This window comes from Artemia franciscana, chromosome 16, assembly GCF_032884065.1.
Source record: "Artemia franciscana chromosome 16, ASM3288406v1, whole genome shotgun sequence".
In the NCBI taxonomy this organism is placed as follows: Eukaryota; Metazoa; Arthropoda; class Branchiopoda; order Anostraca; family Artemiidae; genus Artemia; species Artemia franciscana.
The window spans coordinates 30,120,057-30,142,090 of record NC_088878.1 but is presented as its reverse complement, the minus strand read 5'-3'; the positions used below and the strand labels follow the sequence as shown (position 1 = coordinate 30,142,090).

Here is a 22,034-nt window from a genome sequence, read left to right as displayed (position 1 = left end):
GCTTCTTTTTCCTGGAAAAAGAGCATTCGAGCAAACGAATGCCCTTTGACCTCTAAAATGTAAAATACAGGAAAATTGACAAGTGCTAATTCCAGTTCAGTAATTATTTCTACTAACTTTATGGTGGAGATGATGATAATCCATTGTACGTCTATCTTGTCTAGTCATTTCAGAAAGCCATTTCTTTTCATTGATTTTCTTTTCAGCTATATTTTAGCCTTTTCAGCCATTTCTTTTTAGCCATATTTTAATTTAAGGTTTTTGTTGAGCTTTATCAAGAATATAGTTTTGATTGCCATTGTTAACTTTTCCATAGAGATAGAGCTGAAGAAAATGATGAGATTGCAATCACTGTTCTATGGTTAAAAGACGAGATGCCGAATGTAAAGATAAAGGCTGAGGCGAAACACGGAATGACAATGGCCAAATGAAATATGCGAGATGACAGAAACAAAATAAGAACGATCCAAAAAAAAGGCTGTTCAGCTGCGATTTTTCAAAAGGTGTTATGTTACACTTTGTCAAATGGGTATTTGTAATCTGACTCATTAGAAACATCCGAAAAGAGGCTGCTCAGCCGCGATTTTTCAAAAGGTGTTATGTTACACTTTGTCAAATGGGTATTTGTAATCTGACTCATTAGAAACATCCGAAAAGAGGCTGCTCAGCCGCGATTTTTCAAAAGGTGTTATGTTACACTTTGTCATAGGGGTATTTGTAATCTGATTAATTAGAAGTAGTGGGCTCGATTGACTGATCTATTTCACGTTCCTATATCTTTCTTGGGTTAATTTTGTCTTAGGTTTCATTTTTTCATTTACGCTAAGTGACTAAAGCTAGATGACATCACAATGGTGATTGTTTTGTTAAACATTCTTTTGCAAAGAACATGACCTGACGAGATGGCTTGCAAAATGAGAAGCCTCCAAAAATTAGCTATTCAGCTACATTGTCTCAAAAGGCGTTATGCGACTCTTGTCAAAGGAATTGGTTGCAATATCGATCCAATTAGTAGCAATACGCTCGATCGAGTGGTTTCATCCACGTTCCTATTTCTTATTTTGCTTAATTTCTTCTTATATTTCATTTATTCATTCAGGGTAATTGACAAAGACGAGATGATATTGTAACTGCAATTGTTTTTGTTTTGTTTTTAAGCGAGGAGATGTCTTATGCAAAAATATTGACGTGATGAGATGACAATGGCAACATGAGAATGACCAAAATAGAGGGGTTGTTCAGCTGTAGAACTCAAAAGGCGTTATGTGACATTTTGTCGAAGGACAATTTATAAATCACCTAAATAAATGCAATACGCCTAAAGGAGAATTTCAAGGCCAATAGAAAGAGATATTGCCACTGTCACGGTCAAAGGTTGTATCTGACATTTTGACGCATCTGAGAGAATAAAACAGTTCGTTGGTAACGAACTATTGGTAGTTTGCGACCCGGCTCAATAGTAACCGAAACTCTAGAAAACGAAATTCTGATACCAGTAGATACATCAAAAGAAACGGATTTTTATGCTGATTTTAAATATACAATTAATACATTTATATATATATATATATATATATATATATATATATATATATATATATATATATATATATATTTACATATATATATATATATATATATATACATGTATATATATATATATATATATATATATATATATATATATATATATATATATATATATATGTATATATACATGTATATATATATATATATATATATATATATATATATATATATATATATATATATATATATATATATATATATATATATATATTTGTGAGAATTAAGAAATTAATATAACTTGAAGGAACTTATATATTTAAAATCAGCATAAAAATCCGTTTCTTTTGATGTATCTATTGGTATCAGAATTTCGTTTTCTAGAGTTTCGGTTACTATTGAGCCGGGTTGCTCATTACTAATAGTTCGTTACCAATGAACTGTTTTATTATCTCAGATGCGTCAAAATGTCAGATACAACCATTGACCGTGACAGTGGCAATATCTCTTTCTATTGGCCGTGAAATTCTCTATTAGAAGGACACCAGAGTACTTTACATTTCTCATTTTCTTTTATTACAGTATTTACTCTTTTTATTTCCATGGCAAACAAACTCAAACCTTATAGAAAATGTTAATGCTCAGTTTTTCTCCATTAAAATCGGTATCTTATATGTTGAACTGTCACGTTTCTTCTTATAGTTTCAATTTTTTTTGCCACATATGCTTTTTTATATTTTTTTTTAAGAACATAAAGAATTTGATTTTATATTTTCAGTTCAAGTTTTTGGTTCAGTATTTTTCTGCAGTCCTACAGTTTTAATGTTTCAATGTAATGCGACAATCATGGCTACAATTATGACAGTGTATGTCTACCTTTCGGTAGCTAAAGTTTAATCCAGGGGGTCGGGGGGTTTGGTTATTTGGGATTATATTGTCATGGAGGAATTTTTCATGGGGGAAGATAATATCCATGAAGGGGATGCTATATTTCGAGCATTATTGAAAAAACAATAAGAAATTTCAGTTTTTCAACTGAAAGGAAGGAGTAACATTAAAACTTAAAACGAACAGAAATTATTACGTATATGAGGGGGTTCGTCCTTTTGTCAATAGCTCACTCTTTACGCTAAAGCATTTTTTGTAATTTCAAGAGAGTTATTATTCTAATTAAACGGCCTCTGTGATTCAGGGGTCATTCTTGAAGAATTAGAACAAAAGTCGAACTTTAGAGTAAAGAGCGAAGGATTGAGGAGGGGGCGAACCCCCTCATATTACTTATATGAGGAAATTTTCCCCTTCGTTAACACTTCGCTCTTTACGCTTAAGTTCGAATTTTGTTAAATAATGGCCGATGTAAGGAATTATTTGTTTGTGTTATTTCCTGGCCAATCTTAGCCTTTAATTTTATGTTAAACAGCTTCATAACTATGATTTTTATGTGATAAAAACAAAGATATTGTATGTCTTCAACTTGTGCTTATTTTTAAATAAATAAAAACAAGTTTTTTTTCCAACTGAAAGTAAGGAATAACATTAAAACTTAAAACGAGCATAAATTATTACGTATGTCTTTTAAAGATCTTTGAGAATCAAAGATCTTTAGTCATTTGAGAATTGCTGAACTGGTGACTTTCATTTTGATAAAAATAGTTTTGACCTCTTTGGCTGTTCTGTTACCATGCCTTACAAAATCAGTTCCGTAAATAGCGCTAATTTAAATTACATGGGAGAATCTTTCCATGGAGAAATTTTTTTGTGGAGAAGGGAATTTTCCATGTAGGGGGAGCTGGATTTTCCGAAATTATTTATTGAATAAAAAACAAGTTTTCTTCAAATGAAAGTGAGAAGCAACATTAAAACTTAAAACAAACAGAAAATATTACGTATACGAGGGGGATTGCCTCTCCCCAATAGCTCGCTCTTACGCTAAATATCCTTTTTTATCTTTTAAAAGAGGTTATAATTCTAATTGAAGAGCCTTTGTGATTCAGAAGTCATTCTTAAACAACTGGAACAAAAATCAAACTTAGGTTATTATAAGGTTATTACTAGTTAAAAAAAGTATAATTAATATGCAAATTTCGTTTGAATTATTCTTTACGGTGAGCCAATTGCAAAACCTGCATTAATTTAAAAACGTACAGAAACTAAATAAAAAAACATGTTTTTTTTAACTGAAAGTAAGGAGTGACCTTAAAACTTAAAACGAACAGAAATTATTCCGTATATGGAAAGGACTATCCATTCCACTTCGCCCCGCTCCTTACGCTAAAGCTTTTTATTGTTTTAAAAAGTAGAGTTGTGATAAAGAGTCAAACTTTAGCGTAAAGAGCGGGGCGTTGAGGAGTAGACAGCATTTTTCATATACAGAATAATTTCTGTTCGTTTCAAGTTCTTATGCTGCTCCTTACTTTCAGTTAAAAAAAAAAACCTTGTATTTTCTATTGAATTGCTAAAAAGCGTGTTGGGCACTGTTGTTGTTTTGGCGCTTTTTTTTCAAAAGTGTGCTATTTCTCATTTTCTAAAATTTAGAAATTGTTGGCATTTTGAGCTTTTGTTTGTCGTATCTTAAGTTTAGAAACTTCATTTCATTCCAGCTGTTTCATTCCATTTATGAAACAGCTGCTCGTCACTAAGAACTGAAATCGCATTTTTTTTTTTTTTTGCTCTCTTTTCGAATTTTAATTTGAAACATTCACCTTTTTGAATCACAGCAGCCGAATTGTATACTTGCCTTAGTTATGTTTGCCACATATTCAACGCTGGATATCATTGTATAGAGTTTTCCGCTCGCCTCTAAAGCTTTCCTCAAATTCGTCGCAGTTCTTTGTTATTTCGGATTGCTTTGATAAAAAGCCCCCTTTTTTTAGAAACATGTTCTCCTTGTCTCTAAAAATGTCATTATTGCAATATACTATAATTTTTTATTACTGTGATCATAGCCGTGTCCATGATTTTTTCTGGAGGGCTATGTTTTGAGGGAGTGGGTTTTGAACGAATAACGTAATGGATATATCTAAATTCTTTAAAATTTTTTTTTTTTTTTGATGGCTGTGATAAATTTTCCCTTTTCCCCAAGAAATCTATCAAACTTATTGAACGCATTCGTTCCCAATTCAAATTGTCTTCCTGTGGTTAGTCTTCCTACGAATAACGCAATATTTGTGATTACTGTGATAAATATTCCCTTTTTCTTGAAACCTATGGAACTTATTGAAACTATTCATTCCCGATTCGAATTGTACGATTAGTCTTCGTAGGAGTAATATTATGGACATATCTAAATTCTTTAAAATGTGCAATTATTTTAAATTTTTCTATTAATATCTTATTTTTCTAGAAACCTATCGAATTTATTGAACGCATTCGTTCCCAATTCAAATTGTACAATTAGTCTTCGAACGAATAATGTAATGGACATATCCAGAGCCAATGTGGAAGCGTCTGATATTTTGGGGGAGAAACTTGGATGTAAGAATATACCTTATCAAGAGGTCTTGACTGTGATTAACCCTTGTCCAAATACAAATGGAGAACGACTCGCGCTTAATGTGAGTTTTTTTTTATTCAACTATCATGATTTTTGGCATAGAATGCATTAGAATTTCTTTATTAGAAATTATAAAATTCAGAAAAATAAACCCGAGTCTTACTTGGTTTTTAGTTTGAAACTCAAGTAAAACTCCATTTTATTAGAACTCTATTATGGTTACATATAAAATGTTATTTTTTACAAGATATATAGGTATCCTATAAATATGCATGTATATTGTGTAAAAAATTCCAAAGGGTTTTAACTATGAGTAATTTGTGTTCAAAGACAAATGGAAAACGTCTCGCGCTTAACGTGAGTGCTTCTTAATAGTTGGTATTCTCGGTTTCAAATATTATTTTTGGCTTTTACTTATCGGCATAGTTTGTATTGGGTTTCTAAAAAACTGGAAAAATTCCACTTGAGTATTACTTGGTCTTTGTTTTCAAATCCGAGTAAAGTTCAGATTTTTTTTCTATATTATGGTTACGTATAAAATGCGATTTTATATAAGGTATAAATCGCGGTAAGGCGTACATCGGTCGATATAAGGTATCTTTTAAATATGTACGTTTATGTCTTTTCAAGACTTATGCAAGACTTATTTCAAGACTGCAATTAGCCCTTGTGCGAGCACAAATGGAGAACAATTCGCACTTAATGTTAGTGCTTCTATTATTATTTAGTTCTATTATTCTATTCTATTATTATTCTATTATTCTACTCTATTCTATTATTATAGTGCTTCTATTTATATATGTACGTGTATGTCTTTTCAAGACTCATGCTGCAACTAGCCCTTGTGCCAGCTACATATTGGCATAGTGTGTTTTAGGCTTTCTAAAAAACTAACTCGAGTCTTACTCGCTCTGTTTTCAAATTCGAGTAAATCCCGATTATTTTTTTCTTTTAAATTTGCTAAAACCGTATTATCGCTACATATAAAATTTAATTTTATATAAGATATAAATCGAGGTGAGTTATATAAATCGATCGATAAGATGTCCTGTAAATATATACGAGTATTATGTAAAATGGGAGCTGGAGTTCCCCCCCCGGAAAGTCCTCCCCCCGTGGATTCTTCTAATTTTGGGTTTGTTGTTATTCTTTACTTTAATAATAACAATAGCATAGACCAGAAATATCACCAGAAATCAAGACGGATTAAATATCAATTTCTAACTCCACCCCCCTCCCGCTCCTTCCTTAGAAATAATTATGTATTTGCCTAAAGGCTTAAGGAGAGATAGGACGTTATTGCATTAAAAAGCACCCTCTAAGGCAGGGGTCTCCAAACTATGGCCCGCGGGCCACATCTGGCCCGCCACATAATTTCATCCGGCCCGCCAAACAAATCCCCGTGTGGTGGCCTTGAAAAAAAAATTATCGTACGACTGGTATTGCAGAATTATTCAAAGCTGGGGCGGTTGACTGGTGGTGCTCTGGCGGCTCAGCCCGAGTCAGTTTGCCTCTCTTAATTGTGTGAATCACAGTTACTTGTACTGGTAGGTATGTATTGTGCATTACAACCAATCAGTTGTTATTATCAGATTGTGAATGGATTTGGAAATTGGCATTGTTTGGCAGATATGACAGGTCATATGAATCACTTGAATCTGAAATTGAATCTGAAACAAATTTGATCAGTGACTACTTTGTTCATACTGAGAGCAAAACTTGCACTACTTGAAGGCCAGGTGAAATTTAAGAATTTTGCTCATTTTCCATGTTGTGAAAAATTTCATGCAGAAAGTAAAGTTGAATTTCCTTCTTCATTTGCAAAAGAAATAATTTCAGATTTGAAAAAGCAGTTTCAGGAGCGATTTGCTGACCTTGATGCCAAAGAAAATGAAATCAGGCTCTTTCATAATCCACTTGACTACAATGCTGAAAATCTTCCAACTCTATTTCAAATAGAATTATTGATCTCCAGGCAGATGACAGACTGAAAGATATTTTATAAATGTCTGCAGCCAGATTTGAAAAAGCAGTTTCAGGAGCGATTTGCTGACCTTGATGCCAAAGAAAATGAAATCAGGCTCTTTCATAATCCACTTGACTACAATGCTGAAAATCTTCCAACTCTATTTCAAATAGAATTATTGATCTCCAGGCAGATGACAGACTGAAAGATATTTTATAAATGTCTGCAGCCAGATTTGAAAAAGCAGTTTCAGGAGCGATTTGCTGACCTTGATGCCAAAGAAAATGAAATCAGGCTCTTTCATAATCCACTTGACTACAATGCTGAAAATCTTCCAACTCTATTTCAAATAGAATTATTGATCTCCAGGCAGATGACAGACTGAAAGATATTTTATAAATGTCTGCAGCCAGATTTGAAAAAGCAGTTTCAGGAGCGATTTGCTGACCTTGATGCCAAAGAAAATGAAATCAGGCTCTTTCATAATCCACTTGACTACAATGCTGAAAATCTTCCAACTCTATTTCAAATAGAATTATTGATCTCCAGGCAGATGACAGACTGAAAGATATTTTATAAATGTCTGCAGCCAGATTTGAAAAAGCAGTTTCAGGAGCGATTTGCTGACCTTGATGCCAAAGAAAATGAAATCAGGCTCTTTCATAATCCACTTGACTACAATGCTGAAAATCTTCCAACTCTATTTCAAATAGAATTATTGATCTCCAGGCAGATGACAGACTGAAAGATATTTTATACTCATCTAATCTGGAACCTGATTTTAATGAAATTTTAAAGTCAAAATGACAGTATAATCCTTCACACTAATTTTGTTGCATAAAACTAAAGGCATGAGTCTATTTAGTTTACTTATTTAGTTTATTTTATTTACTTATTCACTTTTATTTACTTTTATTTTATTACTATTTTATCTACTTATTTAGTTTATTTATCCAACAAAATGTGTTTTAATTTTTGTATGATTATAGCCTACTCTAATATTTGGGGAAATTAAATTACTGGCACTGATTTGTTTTTTTTTCTCTAATTTTTTATCCCTTCGGCCCGCATAAATATGGGAAATATATAGTATGGCCCTTACATTGAAAAGTTTGGAGACCCCTGCTCTAAGGCATAATCCCCCTTCAAAGTTTATCGACCACCCTTTCTAGAAAAGCTTTATATCTTGACAGTGTGCAGCTTGCATAGCTTACAGCCCTTGCCCTGGGACTATAAGGAGAGATATCCAACCTGGAGGCATGGTTATTTGACCTTTGGACTATTTTGAACAAAATGGCTATCTCAAAACTTTTTATCAGATACGTTTGGGGAAAATGGAGGGGGGACACCTAGATTCTATGTATAAATATGCTTCTTCAAGACATCTACACTTCGTGTAACACACACAAATGGAAAATGTCTTGCGTTTAATGTGAGTGTTCTTTTTTCTTAGTTGGATCTCTTAGTCTGGAATTAAAAAAATATCTGGAGTGTTGTTGTGGTGGAGCATGACTCAGTCAAGGAATTGTGCACCGGGGTGTGACTGCAAATTTCACGCTAACTCGTGTTCAATGTCTAGCTTGGTGTTATTAACGATACATGGGTTATATATGATATAATATGAAAAAAACTTCGTTTTCTTAAAGAGTTAAAGAGGCTGCGTCCCAAAGTCGAACGTTAAAACGTACAGGAATTAGGAGAGGCAGTTGGGGGGCTGCCGCCCCCCAATTCCCCCGCTTTTAAAGACTCTTTTGTACAGGTTTTTTGTTGTGGGGGGCTGCCGCCCCCCTAACCCCCCGCTCTTGGCTTCGGGAAGGCCCTCTTTTAATTAACAAAACAAAAAACCTGTACAAAAGAGTCTTTAAAAGCGGGGGGTTTGGGGGGCGGTGGCCCCCCAACTGCCTCCCCTAATTCCTGTACGTTTTAAGGTTCGACTTTGGGACGCAGCCTCTTTAACTCTTTACGAAAACGAAGTTTTTTTCATATTATTTCTGTACGTTTTTCTACAATCCATGGTGGATGTAATTTAATAATTCCTGTATTCCTCGTACAGGAATTAGGACTGCCTCTCCTAATTCCTGTACGTTTTAAGGTTCGACTTTGGGACGCAGCCTCTTTAACTCTTTAAAGAAACGAAGTTTTTTTCATATTTTGTGAAAAAAACCGCCCGATAAGGGACTTGAACCCTTGACCTTAGGATTAAAAGTCCCACGCTCTACCGACTGAGCTAACCGGGCATGTTTGAAGTCGAAATACCTGCATGTGTATAAATATAACTTTTAAATAACTTTTAAGAATTTCAAAAATTAATTTCTAAGCTAGAAAATCGGGGGGTTAAGATTTTCCGACGAAACTTTCCAGGAAAATTACTCGGAGAATTCCGCGTCGAATGATTCTTCGTACACCCAGATCCGATGTCGGCTGTGACCTGTAGGCGTGGCAGAAAAAAAGGGTTTCTGTCATTTTTCTCAAATAAAAATTTTACGGATTAAGACAGAATTTTTTGAAGCTTTCAGTCAGTCTCACCATGTCGAGCTGATCATTTTGATGTACTTGCGAAAAAAAAAAGGAGAACATGAACATTAAGTGGCTATGCGTGGTTTCTGGAAAACAGGGAAGGAGTTATCGGATCGAGCTGAAATTTCGCGGAGAAGCTCCTGGGCCCTAGGGTACCTTAACTTGTGAATTTCAGCCCGATCGGACAACGTTAAAGGGGTGGTGGGGTTGGGGGGTCGAAACTTTCGGCCAGATTTTCCCCATGAAGAAAAAGTCGGAGGGGGATGAAATTTGGCAGGTTTCTTAGTTGGAGCTCGGGCTACGAAATGCATCCCTCCCCATCCCTCTGCGACCACTGCAATGTTAAGCGAAGATCGCTTAACATTGTCGTGGTTCGCCTCTTTAAAGAGGCACGAGTGTGCCTCCTTGACCAGTGTGTGGTAACTAATTTGGGGCAACCTCGGGGCTAAAGACTGTATAACGTTCCGTGTAACAACTTCGAGTATATTATTCCATCGGCATCTCCGTGCAGTTTTTCTTTTTGTGTATGTGTGGGGGGAAAGGTTGTAGCATTGTTGTGGTAGAACACGACTCTTTCATTTTGTATGAAATATTTTGCTCGGAACTTCCATAATTGCCCGTTTTCAACGTCTAATGTGTCTAATGTGGTGTAACTAATTATGTGTGGGGCAAGTTCAGGGTTGTACTTTAATTGCATGCCTATCCTGATGTACTATCGAAGCTGCTGGCCCTTCGTGTCCCTTCAATGGATACTAGCAGAGCCCTATCCCAATGTGCTATTGAAGTTGCTAGCCCCTCGTATCTAGCTAAACTTCTAGGAGAGCTATAAAATTTTTTGGAACATTACATGCCTATTTTCCCGATGAGACAATTCGATGGAGCAAAGCCTTAAACACAGGGTGTTATCTCAATTTCCGGCGACAAGAAAATTCCTGGCCAAGTCTGTTTGCTCGGCGAAACATTACAATGGATTCAAATACATCTGTAGCCTTATCTCAATTTCTGGTTGATAAGGAAATTCCTGGAAGTGTCGTAATGAATCCCAAAATATTTGATATAAAAGAATGGGGATTGGGCATAGTTATTATCAAATGATAAACTGAGTCTGAAGAAGCAGGATGTCTAAACGGAATTTTAACAATGAGTAATATGTAAGAGGCTCGGAATCTAGTGAGTAGGGACTGTTTCTCATATAGTTTTGGTTTATCCAATAACATTTACAGTCCCCTTTAGTTACAAAATTGTATATATATATATATATATATATATATATATATATATATATATATATATATATATATATATATATATATATATATATATATATATATATATATATATCATCTCTAGTTTCACTCCTCCTCACTAGCCATTCTTAAGCTATTGAATTCAATCCTTGGAATGTTTGAACCTGGACCTTCAGGGGACGGTAAAGAGCATTTTAAAATCTAAAAAATAGTATTTACCGAATTTTATGTTTTTGTGCATCATATATAATCTTAGTTATAAAAAACACCCCTTCCTACTTGTTATTCTCTTGATTTTAGTCCATGGATTATCGTCGAACCCGAGTCACAACACAATTATTAGTAGAATACATATTATGAGTACAACAGGGTCCACGTCCCCTTAAAATATTTTTTCTGGTTCTGAACGAGAGATGGATAGACACAGTATCGTAATGAACATGATAGGGCACTATACCCCTTGGAGAAGGGGGAGGGAGGGCTGGGGACGAGTCAAATTCTTAAGAGGGCTAACTTTTTTTTAACCGAATTTTTTCAACTTCTTTTCCATGTCTTAAAATCACATTAAATATATTTATAACAAAAAAAAAATCACCTATGATATTTTAAAAATACAAAATGGAGACGATATAAATATGTCAGTCGTGAATTTTTCTATTAAAAAATAAAATTTGGAATTACATTTTTTTACATATTTTTTTTAAACTGAAAATTGAAATTTTTTCAATTTTCTTCCATGTCCTTAAAATCACATTAAATATATATAAAAAATTCTCATGCGATATTTTCAAAATACAAAATGAAGATGATATAAGAATGTCAATCGTGATCTTTTCTATTAGAACAATAATGTTTGTTGTGACATTTTTTCTTCTTTTTTTGGATTTAAAAACGACGAAGGCCACGCTGCCTTTCCATCACAAACATTAAAAACAAGAAGAACACTAGGGAATTCTTTTTGTAAGATAGTGGAAATCTAATTTGAATGAATCTTTCGGTTCTATGTCCAAGGGCTGTCCTCATCAAAACATAAATATATAAAAGAGGAAAAACTTACAACGTCCGACCAATAAAACTAAAATAAATTTTTTAAAACAGTCCCAGCATCCTTACTTTAGCAAAGTTCAACCAGGACTGATAAATAAAGTGAGATGAAATAAGGCAATTCATGGAAATAAAAGAAGAATAATTTAAAACACGTTTTAGTGCTAATCTTGCTTTTTGGCAGCTAACCTCAAAGGTTTATTTGTGACTGTTTCTTTGTTAATGTCAACTGGTTTTTCAAAATATTTTGTAATATCGTTTTTAATTAAATTTGTGTATAGAACATCTAGTAAATATTCCCCAGGTCCCTATTTAAGGAAATATTATTATTAATATTAAGTCTGATTTCAATTGCTTCTCGTACCACCTGCTTTATGTCGATGATTATGATTCTGCTTATGATTCTTCTTCTTTCATTTTATTGAATTGCCTTGTTTCATTTCTGTTCTATTTATCAGTTCTGGTTAAACTACGCTGAAGTAAGAATACTGGGACTGTTTTATTAAAATTTCATTTTAGTTTTATTGGTCGTATGTTGTTTTAAGATTTTATTCTTTTATATATTTATGTTTTGCTGAGGACGGCCCTTGGAAATAGGGCCGAAAAACTCATTCAAATTGATTGTTCTATTGTTCTTCTTGTTTCGGACTTATATTTTTCATGGAGGGGGGGTTGGAGACTATAATTTGGGGAATTATTCTGGAACCTAGATTTTTTTTTGTGACTTAGAATTTTTTAAATTCTTGACCATCGATTCAAAAAGAGAGAATGCTGAAACCATTTTCAGAAAAGATGGGCAGCAGTCTCCTGGTTATGTAGATCCGATACCAAGGGATGCTCTTTTGGGTGTGATAGAAAGCATCCTGTGCCCGAAGGATTTGTCTCAGAATGAGCTTATTGACAAATTTCTTAAAGAGTCGGATGATATTTTTGAACATCTCGATTCTGGTAGACTGACTCAGGATAAGCTCATTGAAACATTTTATAGAGATTCAGATGAAATTTTCGAACAATTCGATTTGGAGAGAATATATCAGAATCACCCCTCACGAGACAAAAAGGATACTGATTTACATGACACTTCCACTACAGCACGGAAACGTATTAGACACTTAAATATATCAAATAAAATAATTAAATAAAAAAAATATACATAAAAAAAAACTTACATCGGCTGATATTTTATGGCAAACTAAGGAAGTTTCTCCTGCTAAAATCAACAGATTTTCAATATGAAAAGTCACATAGGAAAAGGAATAAAATTTGAGGGAGTATTTTTGGACGAATTTTTTCTTAAATTTATATTTTTTTTTGAACTCACATAACTCACAAAATATCAGACACACACACACAAACACACACACACACACACACACACACACACACACACACACACACACACACACACACACACACACACACACACACACACACACACACACACACACACACACACACACACACACACACACACACACACACACACACACAGACACAGCCAAATACACAGGCAGACACAGAAACAGAGACATAGACAGACTGACAAACAAAAAGACACAAAGGCAGACAGACAAAAAGACAAACAGACAGAATGTGGTGAAAACAGTATGATAAATATGTTATTATTGTATTCTTAAAAATAAAATTGTTTCGAAATAATAAAAAATACAGTCTGAGATAGGGTAACATTGTTTTTAACATAGTCTGAGAGAGATGAGCAGGTTTTTCTCCAATGTCCAAATACAGACACACAGACAGATAAACACACACATACGCACGCACATACAATATATAAGCCCCCCCCAAAAAAAGAAAAAAGTCACTACAAACATTATTTTTCTAATAGAAAAAATAAACACTGACATATTTACATCTTGCTCGTTTTGTATTTTGAAAATATCACAAGGTTTTTTATAAATATATTTAATGTGATCTTAAGACATGGAAAAAAAGTAGAAAATATTTCATTTAAAAAATGACCTCCATAACAGTTTGACCCCCCCTCTCCTCAGAGGGGCCTGGAGCCCTATCATGTTCATTACGACTTTATGTCTGTCCATTTCTCTTTCAGCATCACAAAAATATTTTGTATGGATATGGACCCTTTCGTACTCATAATAAGTATTCTAGTAATAATTATGTTTTGGCTTGGGTTCAGAGATAATCCATGTACTGAATTCAATAGTTTAAAAATAACTGGTAGGAATGAGTTTTTTTTAAATAACAATTATATATGATGTACAAGCACAAAAAATTCGGTAAACGCTCTTTTTTAGATTTGATATTACTCTTTACCGTCCCCTGAAGGCCCAGGTTCAAAATTTTCCACGGATTGACTTTACGTATAATTTGATAAACCAAAACTATATGAGAAATCTTCCACACCCCCTAATCATACATATATATATATATATATATATATATATATATATATATATATATATATATATATATATATATATATATATATATATATATATATATATATATATATATGTCTGTGTGTGTGTGTGTCTGTCGAGTGACGTCATGTTTGTGTGTCGACTGACGTCATGTTTTCGACTGACGAAATTACAGAGCGGGACATCGGGACACAAATGACGACCGGGACACCGGCACATAGGGAATATAAATGACGACCGGGACACTCAAAGAGAAAGCGACCGGGACACAAGGGATGTTCGATTAGCAATCACCATCAACAAAGCACCGGGACACAAATGACGACCGGGACACAGGGAGTATAAATGACGACCAGGACATAAGTAAAAAAAAACTAAAAAAAAGGTAAAAACTACGGAAAAACTAAAAAGAAAAAAAAACTAAAAACTAATAAAAAACAAAAAAGCTAAAAAACTAAAAAAACTAAAAAAGAAAAAAAAGAAAAAAAGGAAAAAAATGAAAAATAAAGGTGAAAAACAAAACTAAAAAAAAAAAAAAAAAAACTAAAAAGAAAAAAGGGGAAAAATACAAAAATCTATTTCATCATATACCATTTCAAAAACGAATGTATATACAGACCGGGACACCGGGATACAAATGACGACCGGGACACAGGGAATATAAATGACGACCGGGACACAGGGACACAACTACAACAAAACTAAAAAAAAATAAAAATAAAAAAAAAACTAAAAAGAAAAAAAGGGGAAAAATACAAAAATTTATTTCATCATATACCATTTCAAAAACGAATGTATATACAGACCGGGACACCGGGATACAAATGACGACCAGGACACAGGGAATATGAATGACGACCGGGACACAGGGACACAACTACAACAGGGACGCCGGGGGGCACAGGGGGATATATAAATGACGACGGGGACACAGGGAATGTTCGATTAGCAATCACCATCAACAAAGCTCAAGGGCAGTCATTAGAATCATGAGGTATAACTAAAAAAACTAAAAAAAGGTAAAAAACTAAAAACTAAAAAAAAGACCAATTCAAAAATGAATGTATATACAGACCGGGAAACCGGGACACAAATGACGACCGGGACACAAGGAATATAAATAACGCCCGGGACACTCAAAACGAAATCACAGACTGGGACACCGGGACACAAATGACGACCGGGACACAGGGAATATAAATCACGACCGGGACACAGGGACACAACTACAACGGGGACGCCGGGGGGCACAGGGGGATATATAAATGACGACGGCGATACAGGGAATTGTCGATTAGCAATCACCATCAACAAAGCTCAAGGGCAATCATTAGACTCATGAGGTATAGATCTGAATAAGGATTGTTTTCCCATACACCATTATATGTTGCATGTTCAAGAGTCGGTAAACCTGACAATCTATTTATATGCACATACAATGGGACAGCAAAGAATGTTGTATATTCGCAAGTTTTACGTAGTTAAAAACATATATATATATATATATATATATATTTATATATATATATCATAAAAAGAAAAATCACCAATGCAACAGCACAAACACACACACAAAAAAAAGAGTCAGAAGGAGAAAAGGAAGGCTGTTTTCCTAAATTAGTGATTAATATTGACAAGCACTTGAATGAGGCATTAACCCTACTCATCCATGCAATCACATAGGTCAAACAGTATAGCCATAAACAATCAACCATAAAGAATAATCCATGGACAGGCAGTCATGTCGTCAATAAGTATAAGTCGTCATTTACCAAACAATAGAAGAAATAATATAGACAAATAATTCAGAGGCAACACCCAGCATAAGGGCTCATCAGGAGAATACACTGGCCTATATAGGGTTTCGCCACTTTAAATTCTCTACCCAGCACAGCGTTGTGGCTACCACAGAATATCCATTGCATCCCCGTGTCAGGTATCACCCCCAAAATACATGCCTATGAAAGAAAAAAAAACAGCAAATGTAAAACAACCAAGTAAAACCAAAACAAGCTTATCCTGTTAATATATCCCTCTTTTTAGCAACAATAGGTAAACTAAATATTATAAATTTTACCAAATAACAAATATTAACACATTGCAAAAAACCTGAATGAACTAAACAATTGTAGAATTCATCTTTACCATGTGGCTATTTTTTAAGAAAATCCGCTCAATTAGAAACACAATTCAAAATAAATGGCGCTGCGACAACATTTCTCGAACCTCCGAAATTAGTTCAAAATTTCTTTAAGTATTTCTAGATAATTCTTTTGATATTTATTTAAAAGTTCGTTATAATGAAAACTAATTTTTTTAAATTGCCAAGTTAATTTATTTGCAGAAAAACCTCTTGATATCAATTTTTGGCTTAAGATTTTACATCTATTTTTAAAATCAATATAATTACTACAAATCCTTGCATAACGAAGTAACTGTGAGAAAAACGCTGAATATGTGATATTTGAGTGTATATTACTTTCAGGGAATGGGAAACTAATCACTTCAAAATCAAAATCATCCGTTTTATTATACATTTTGAAACTTAATTTATTATTATCACAAATATTAATATTTAAATCTAAGAAATGATCTTCATGACCAGCGCCATGACTAGGCTCAAGAATAAGCTCTGATGGATATATATTTTTAGAAATATCAATGAAATCCTTAAAATGGCCCATTTAAGGATCCTTAAAATCCTTAAATGGGCTGGCATTCCCCCCCATGGGAATTCCCACAATTTGTTTGTACAAATCACCCCCAAATCTTATATAAGTATTGTATAAAACAAATTCTAATAACTCAAAAATCATATCCAAGCTGTAACATCTCAAGTTAACTGTAGTATTAAAGCAATTTGTCCATATTGCTTTTTTATTATAAATGTCTATTTTTAAGAACCTCTTACTAGATAAGAGGAAAGATTTCTTGATAACAGTTTTTAAATTATCAAACACTACATTAAGTGATAAATTAGTATACATTGTCGCAAAATCGAAAGACTCAATTCTTTTAGCTGAAACCATTGTTAAAGAATCTATCACCTGCAGTGAATTATTAACACTTCAATATGGATTAAAATTCGAAAATTTTTTAATACCAGAACAATAGGTTTTAAGTTAATTTACAATTTCCTTTAAAATTAAAGAGAGGTCAGTAGCAGCAATGCGGGTTGGACATTTAGCTGCTCCAGCAATAAACCGTGGTTTAGGGGGATTCTTGTGAAATTTTACAGTCCAATATAGGAAAGGGAACTTTTTATCATTGTCATTTATTTTAATATTAAAATTTTTTAAAAGTATTTCTTCAGTCTTTTCAATTAAGTTCTCATCCTCTATATTAACCTTTTCGTAAACATTATTTGTGCATAACTCCCATTTTAAGATATCACAATACAGCTTCTGACAAATTATGGCAAAATTATTATTAGCTTTTTCCACTGGCACAATTACAAATTCATTCTTTAGATTAGCAATTGCTTGTTTAATCTTCGCATAATAAAATAATGATTTAGTGATATATATATATATATATATATATATATATATATATATATATATATATATATATATATATATATATATATATGTATATATATATATATATATATATATATATATATATATATATTTATATATATATATTGCGCTCCTTTTGTGTCTTAGAGTCATTGTTAAAATTCCGTTTATACATCCTGCTTGGTCAAAATCAGTTTATCGTTTAATAATAACTATGCCAAATCCACATTCTTTTGCATCAAATATTTTGGCATTCAATGCGATGTTATCAGGAATTTCCTTATCAACTGGAAATTGAGATAAGACTATATGTGTATTGGGACCCATTGTAATGTTTTATCGAGAAAATAAATTTGGACAGGAATTTTCTTATCGCCGGAAATTGAGATAACGCCAGGTGTATATGGCTCTGCTTGTATCCATTGTATGGTCTCATCAAGAAAATAGGTATATAATGTTTCCAGAAAATGTTACGGCACTTCACTAGATAGAAGTCTAGTGGGATACGGGGGGCTAGCAGCTCTTATCAAACAGTTCGTGGTAACGAACTGTAGTAAGGAGCGACCCGGCTCAATAGTAACCAAAACTCTAAAAAATTGAATTTTGATATCAATAGCTACATCAAAAGAATCGCATTTTAATGCTGATTTTAAATATATAAGTTTCATCAAGTTTAGTCTTACCCATCAAAAGTTACGAGCCTGAGAAAATTTGCCTTATTTAAGAAAATAGGGAGAAACACCCCCTAAAAGTCGTAGGATCTTAACGAAAATGACACCATCAGATACAGCGTATCAGAGAACCCTACAATTGAAGTTTCAAGCTCCTATCTACAAAAATGTGGAATTTTGTATTTTTTGCCAGAAGACAAATCACGGGTGCGTGTTTATTTGTTGTTTTTTTTCCCAGGGGTCATCGTATCGACCAAGTGGTCCTAGAATGTCGCAAGAGGGCTCATTCTAACGGAAATGAAAAGTTCTAGTGCCCTTTTTAAGTGACCAAAAAATTGGAGGGCGTCTAGGCCCCCTCCCACGCTCATTTTTCCCAAAGTCAACGGATCAAAATTTTGAGATAGCCATTTTGTTCGGCATAGTCGAAAACCATAATAACTATGTCTTTGAGGATGACTTACTCCCCCACAATCCCTGGGGGAGGGGCTGCAAGTTACAAACTTTGACCAGTGTTTACATATAGTAATGGTTATTGGGAAATGTACAGACGTTTTCAGGGGGATTCTATTTTGTTTGGGGGTGGGGCTGAGGAGAGGGGGCTATGTTGGAGGATCTTTCCTTGGAGGAATCTGTTATGGGGGAAGAAAAATTCAATGAAAAGGGCGCAGGGTTCTCTAGCATTACTATAAGAAAACAATGAAAAATAAACATGAAAACTTTTTTTCAAATGAAAGGAAGAAGTAGCATTGAAACTTAAAACGAACAGAGATAATTACGCATATGTGGGGTTCTAAAAATACTTTAGCATAAAGAGCGAGGTATTTAGGAGGACATAAATACCTTGCTCTTTATGCTAAAGTATTTTTAGTAATTTCAACTATTTATTCTACGGCCTTTCTGATTCAGGGGTCATTCTTAAAGAATTGGGACAAAACTTACGATTTAGTGTAAAGAGCGAGGTATTAACGAGGGTACAAACCCCCTCGTATACATAATAAAAATATAAGGTTATGAAAGTTTGTTACGTAAGTTAATTCTTAGGTTACGTGTATTTTTTACTAATAAAAACGTTCATTAAAAATTAAAAGTTCTAGTTGCCTTTTTAAGTAACCGAAAAATTTGAGGGCAACTAGGCCTCCTTCTCCACCCCTTATTTCTCAAAATCGTCTTATCAAAACTAAGAGAAAGCCATTTAGCCAAAAAAAGAATTTATATACAAGTTTCATTTTAATAATTTATGTGCAGAGAGCCAAAACCAAACATGCATTAATTCAAAAACGTTCAGAAATTAAATAAAAAAAACTAATTTTTTTAGCTGAAAGTAAGGAGCGACATTAAAACTTAAAACGAACAGAAATTACTCCGTATATGAAATGGGTTGTCCCCTCCGCAATCCCTCGCTCTTTACGCTGAAGTTTGACTCTCTGCCACAATTCTACTTTTTAAAACAATTAAAAGCTTTAGCGTAAAGAGCGAGGGATTGCGGAGGGGACAACCCATTTCATATACGGAGTAATTTCTGTTCGTTTTAAGTTTTAATGTCGCTCCTTACTTTCAGCTAAAAAAATTAGTTTTTTTTTATTTAATAGCATATTGAGACAGAGCTCTTCTAGTACCCATTGATTGGATGCGAGGGGTTAGTAACTCCAAATATTTGTTGAGACGGGGCTGTGCTTAAATTACCATACCCCATACTACTCTTATGGCCGGATACGGCTCTTACAAACAATTTTATACAGAGTGTTGTTGCCGCAATTTCACACTGACACATGTCTTTGGGGCAACCAACAATCGTTGATAATATATGAATAACTAAGTTTGAACTAAGACTTTTTAAAACTCCCTGAAACCCACAGCCGTGAAACAACGGTGTTCCATGAACAACTATGCAAGTATTTAATTCGGCAGTGTTCCAACTGAATATTATGTTGTTTTTTATAAGAATATTAATAGACAGGGCTTTATTTAACTTTTGTCATTAAAAAACATGACTATGATTATTAAAATGTGCAATTTATTCTTCTTTAAACACTGAAGAAAACGTGATGAAGTCATCTAATAAACATGCAAATTCTTTGTTTTAATGCATAAATAAATGTTTCTGCCGCGAAACAAAAATACCAGGTAACAAAGAAATTGACTAATGAAATATCAAAAGGGTCGTATCCAAGATTTTGTCAGGGGGGGGGCAAAAGAATTTTTCGGCGGGACAAAAAATGCATCAAAAATTAGTTTATTTTCATTTTTGTTAAGTTTTTAACATTTTGTTAACATTAATCAACAAACGTGGGATGATCCTATAAATTAAATAGAAAAGTTGGAATAATTTTTTTCAACGGGCATTCAACTATAGAAAGACAAAAAAATCAGGTCATCTACGAAAATTTACCTAAACGGAAATTTTGTAGAAACGATAAATTATATTTCATTCTCGAAATGAATAAAATCTATGGAATGGAAAAAAATATATTGAAAATGTATAATGAACGATTCTGTTAAATCTGTAGGAATTTTCAGTGTCACATTTAATTTCAAAAAACTTCTTTTGGTGATCAGTAGCCTCGCAGAATGAGCTCCCAGCAGGAGTAAACCCCAGACAGCTATTTTCAAACACATTTAAGAAGGCGTTTCATCCTATTCGTATAACGCATAACGCATATTCATATAACACACATTGATCCCAACACGAAATTAAATTTAAAAAAACAAGTTTTTTTTAACGGAAAGTAAGGAGCGACATTAAAACTTGAAACGAACAGAAATTACTTCGTATATGAAAGGGGCTTTTCCTCCTCAACGCCCCGCTCTTTACGCTAAAGTTTGACTCTTTCTCTCAACTCTACTTTTTAAAACAGTAAAAAACTTTAGCGTAAAGAGTGGGGCGTTGATGAGGAAGCAGCCCCTTTCATATGCGAAGTAATTTCTATTTTGATTTTGGCTCTCCGCAGATGAATAACTAAAACGAAATTTGCATATTTATTTTTTTTGGCCAAATGGCTTTCTCATAGTTTTGATCGAACGATTTTGAGAAAAAAAGGAGCGACGGAGGAGGCCTAATTGCCCTCCGGTTTTTTGGTTACTTAGAAAGGCAACTAGAACTTTTAATGTTTTACGAATGTTTTTATTAGTAAAAGATATACGTAACTTATAAATTAGCTTACGTAACAAACTTCTGTATTTTCATGTCTTTATTACATATATGAGGGGTTTCACCCCCTCGCCATTACCTCGCTCTTTACACTAAAGCTTAAATTTTGTCCCAATTTCTTAAGAATGACCACTGAATCACAAAACCGGTAGAATAAATAGTTGAAATTACTAAAAATACTTTAGCGTAAAGAGAAAGGTATTAGGAGGAGTTGAGCCCATCATATGCGTAGTAATTTCTGTTCTTTTTAAGTGGTTTTAATTCTGCTCCTTACTTTCAGTTGAAAAACTTTTTCATATTTATTTTCTCATTTCTTTTTTTAATAATGCTAGAAAATCCTGCGCTCCCTTCATGGAAATTATCTTCCCCCATGATAAATTCCTCCAAGGAAAGCCTCCCTAACATATCCCCCTCTTTTCAACCCCCCTCCCCCCCCGCAAACCAAAAAATCCCCTTTAAAACGTCTGTACACTTCCAAATAACCATTACTATATGTAA

At 33.7% G+C, this 22,034-nt stretch overlaps 1 protein-coding gene across 1 annotated transcript in view; it reads left to right on the top strand.

Annotated features, from left to right (window-relative positions):
* LOC136037329 (golgin-45-like) overlaps window positions 1-22,034 on the top strand; it is an 85,400-nt gene that overhangs the window by 27,325 nt on the left and 36,041 nt on the right. The window contains exon 5 of the mRNA XM_065720000.1: window positions 4,871-5,081. Within this exon, the coding sequence (XP_065576072.1) occupies window positions 4,871-5,081 (211 nt within the window). The remainder of the gene's footprint in view (window positions 1-4,870; window positions 5,082-22,034) is intronic.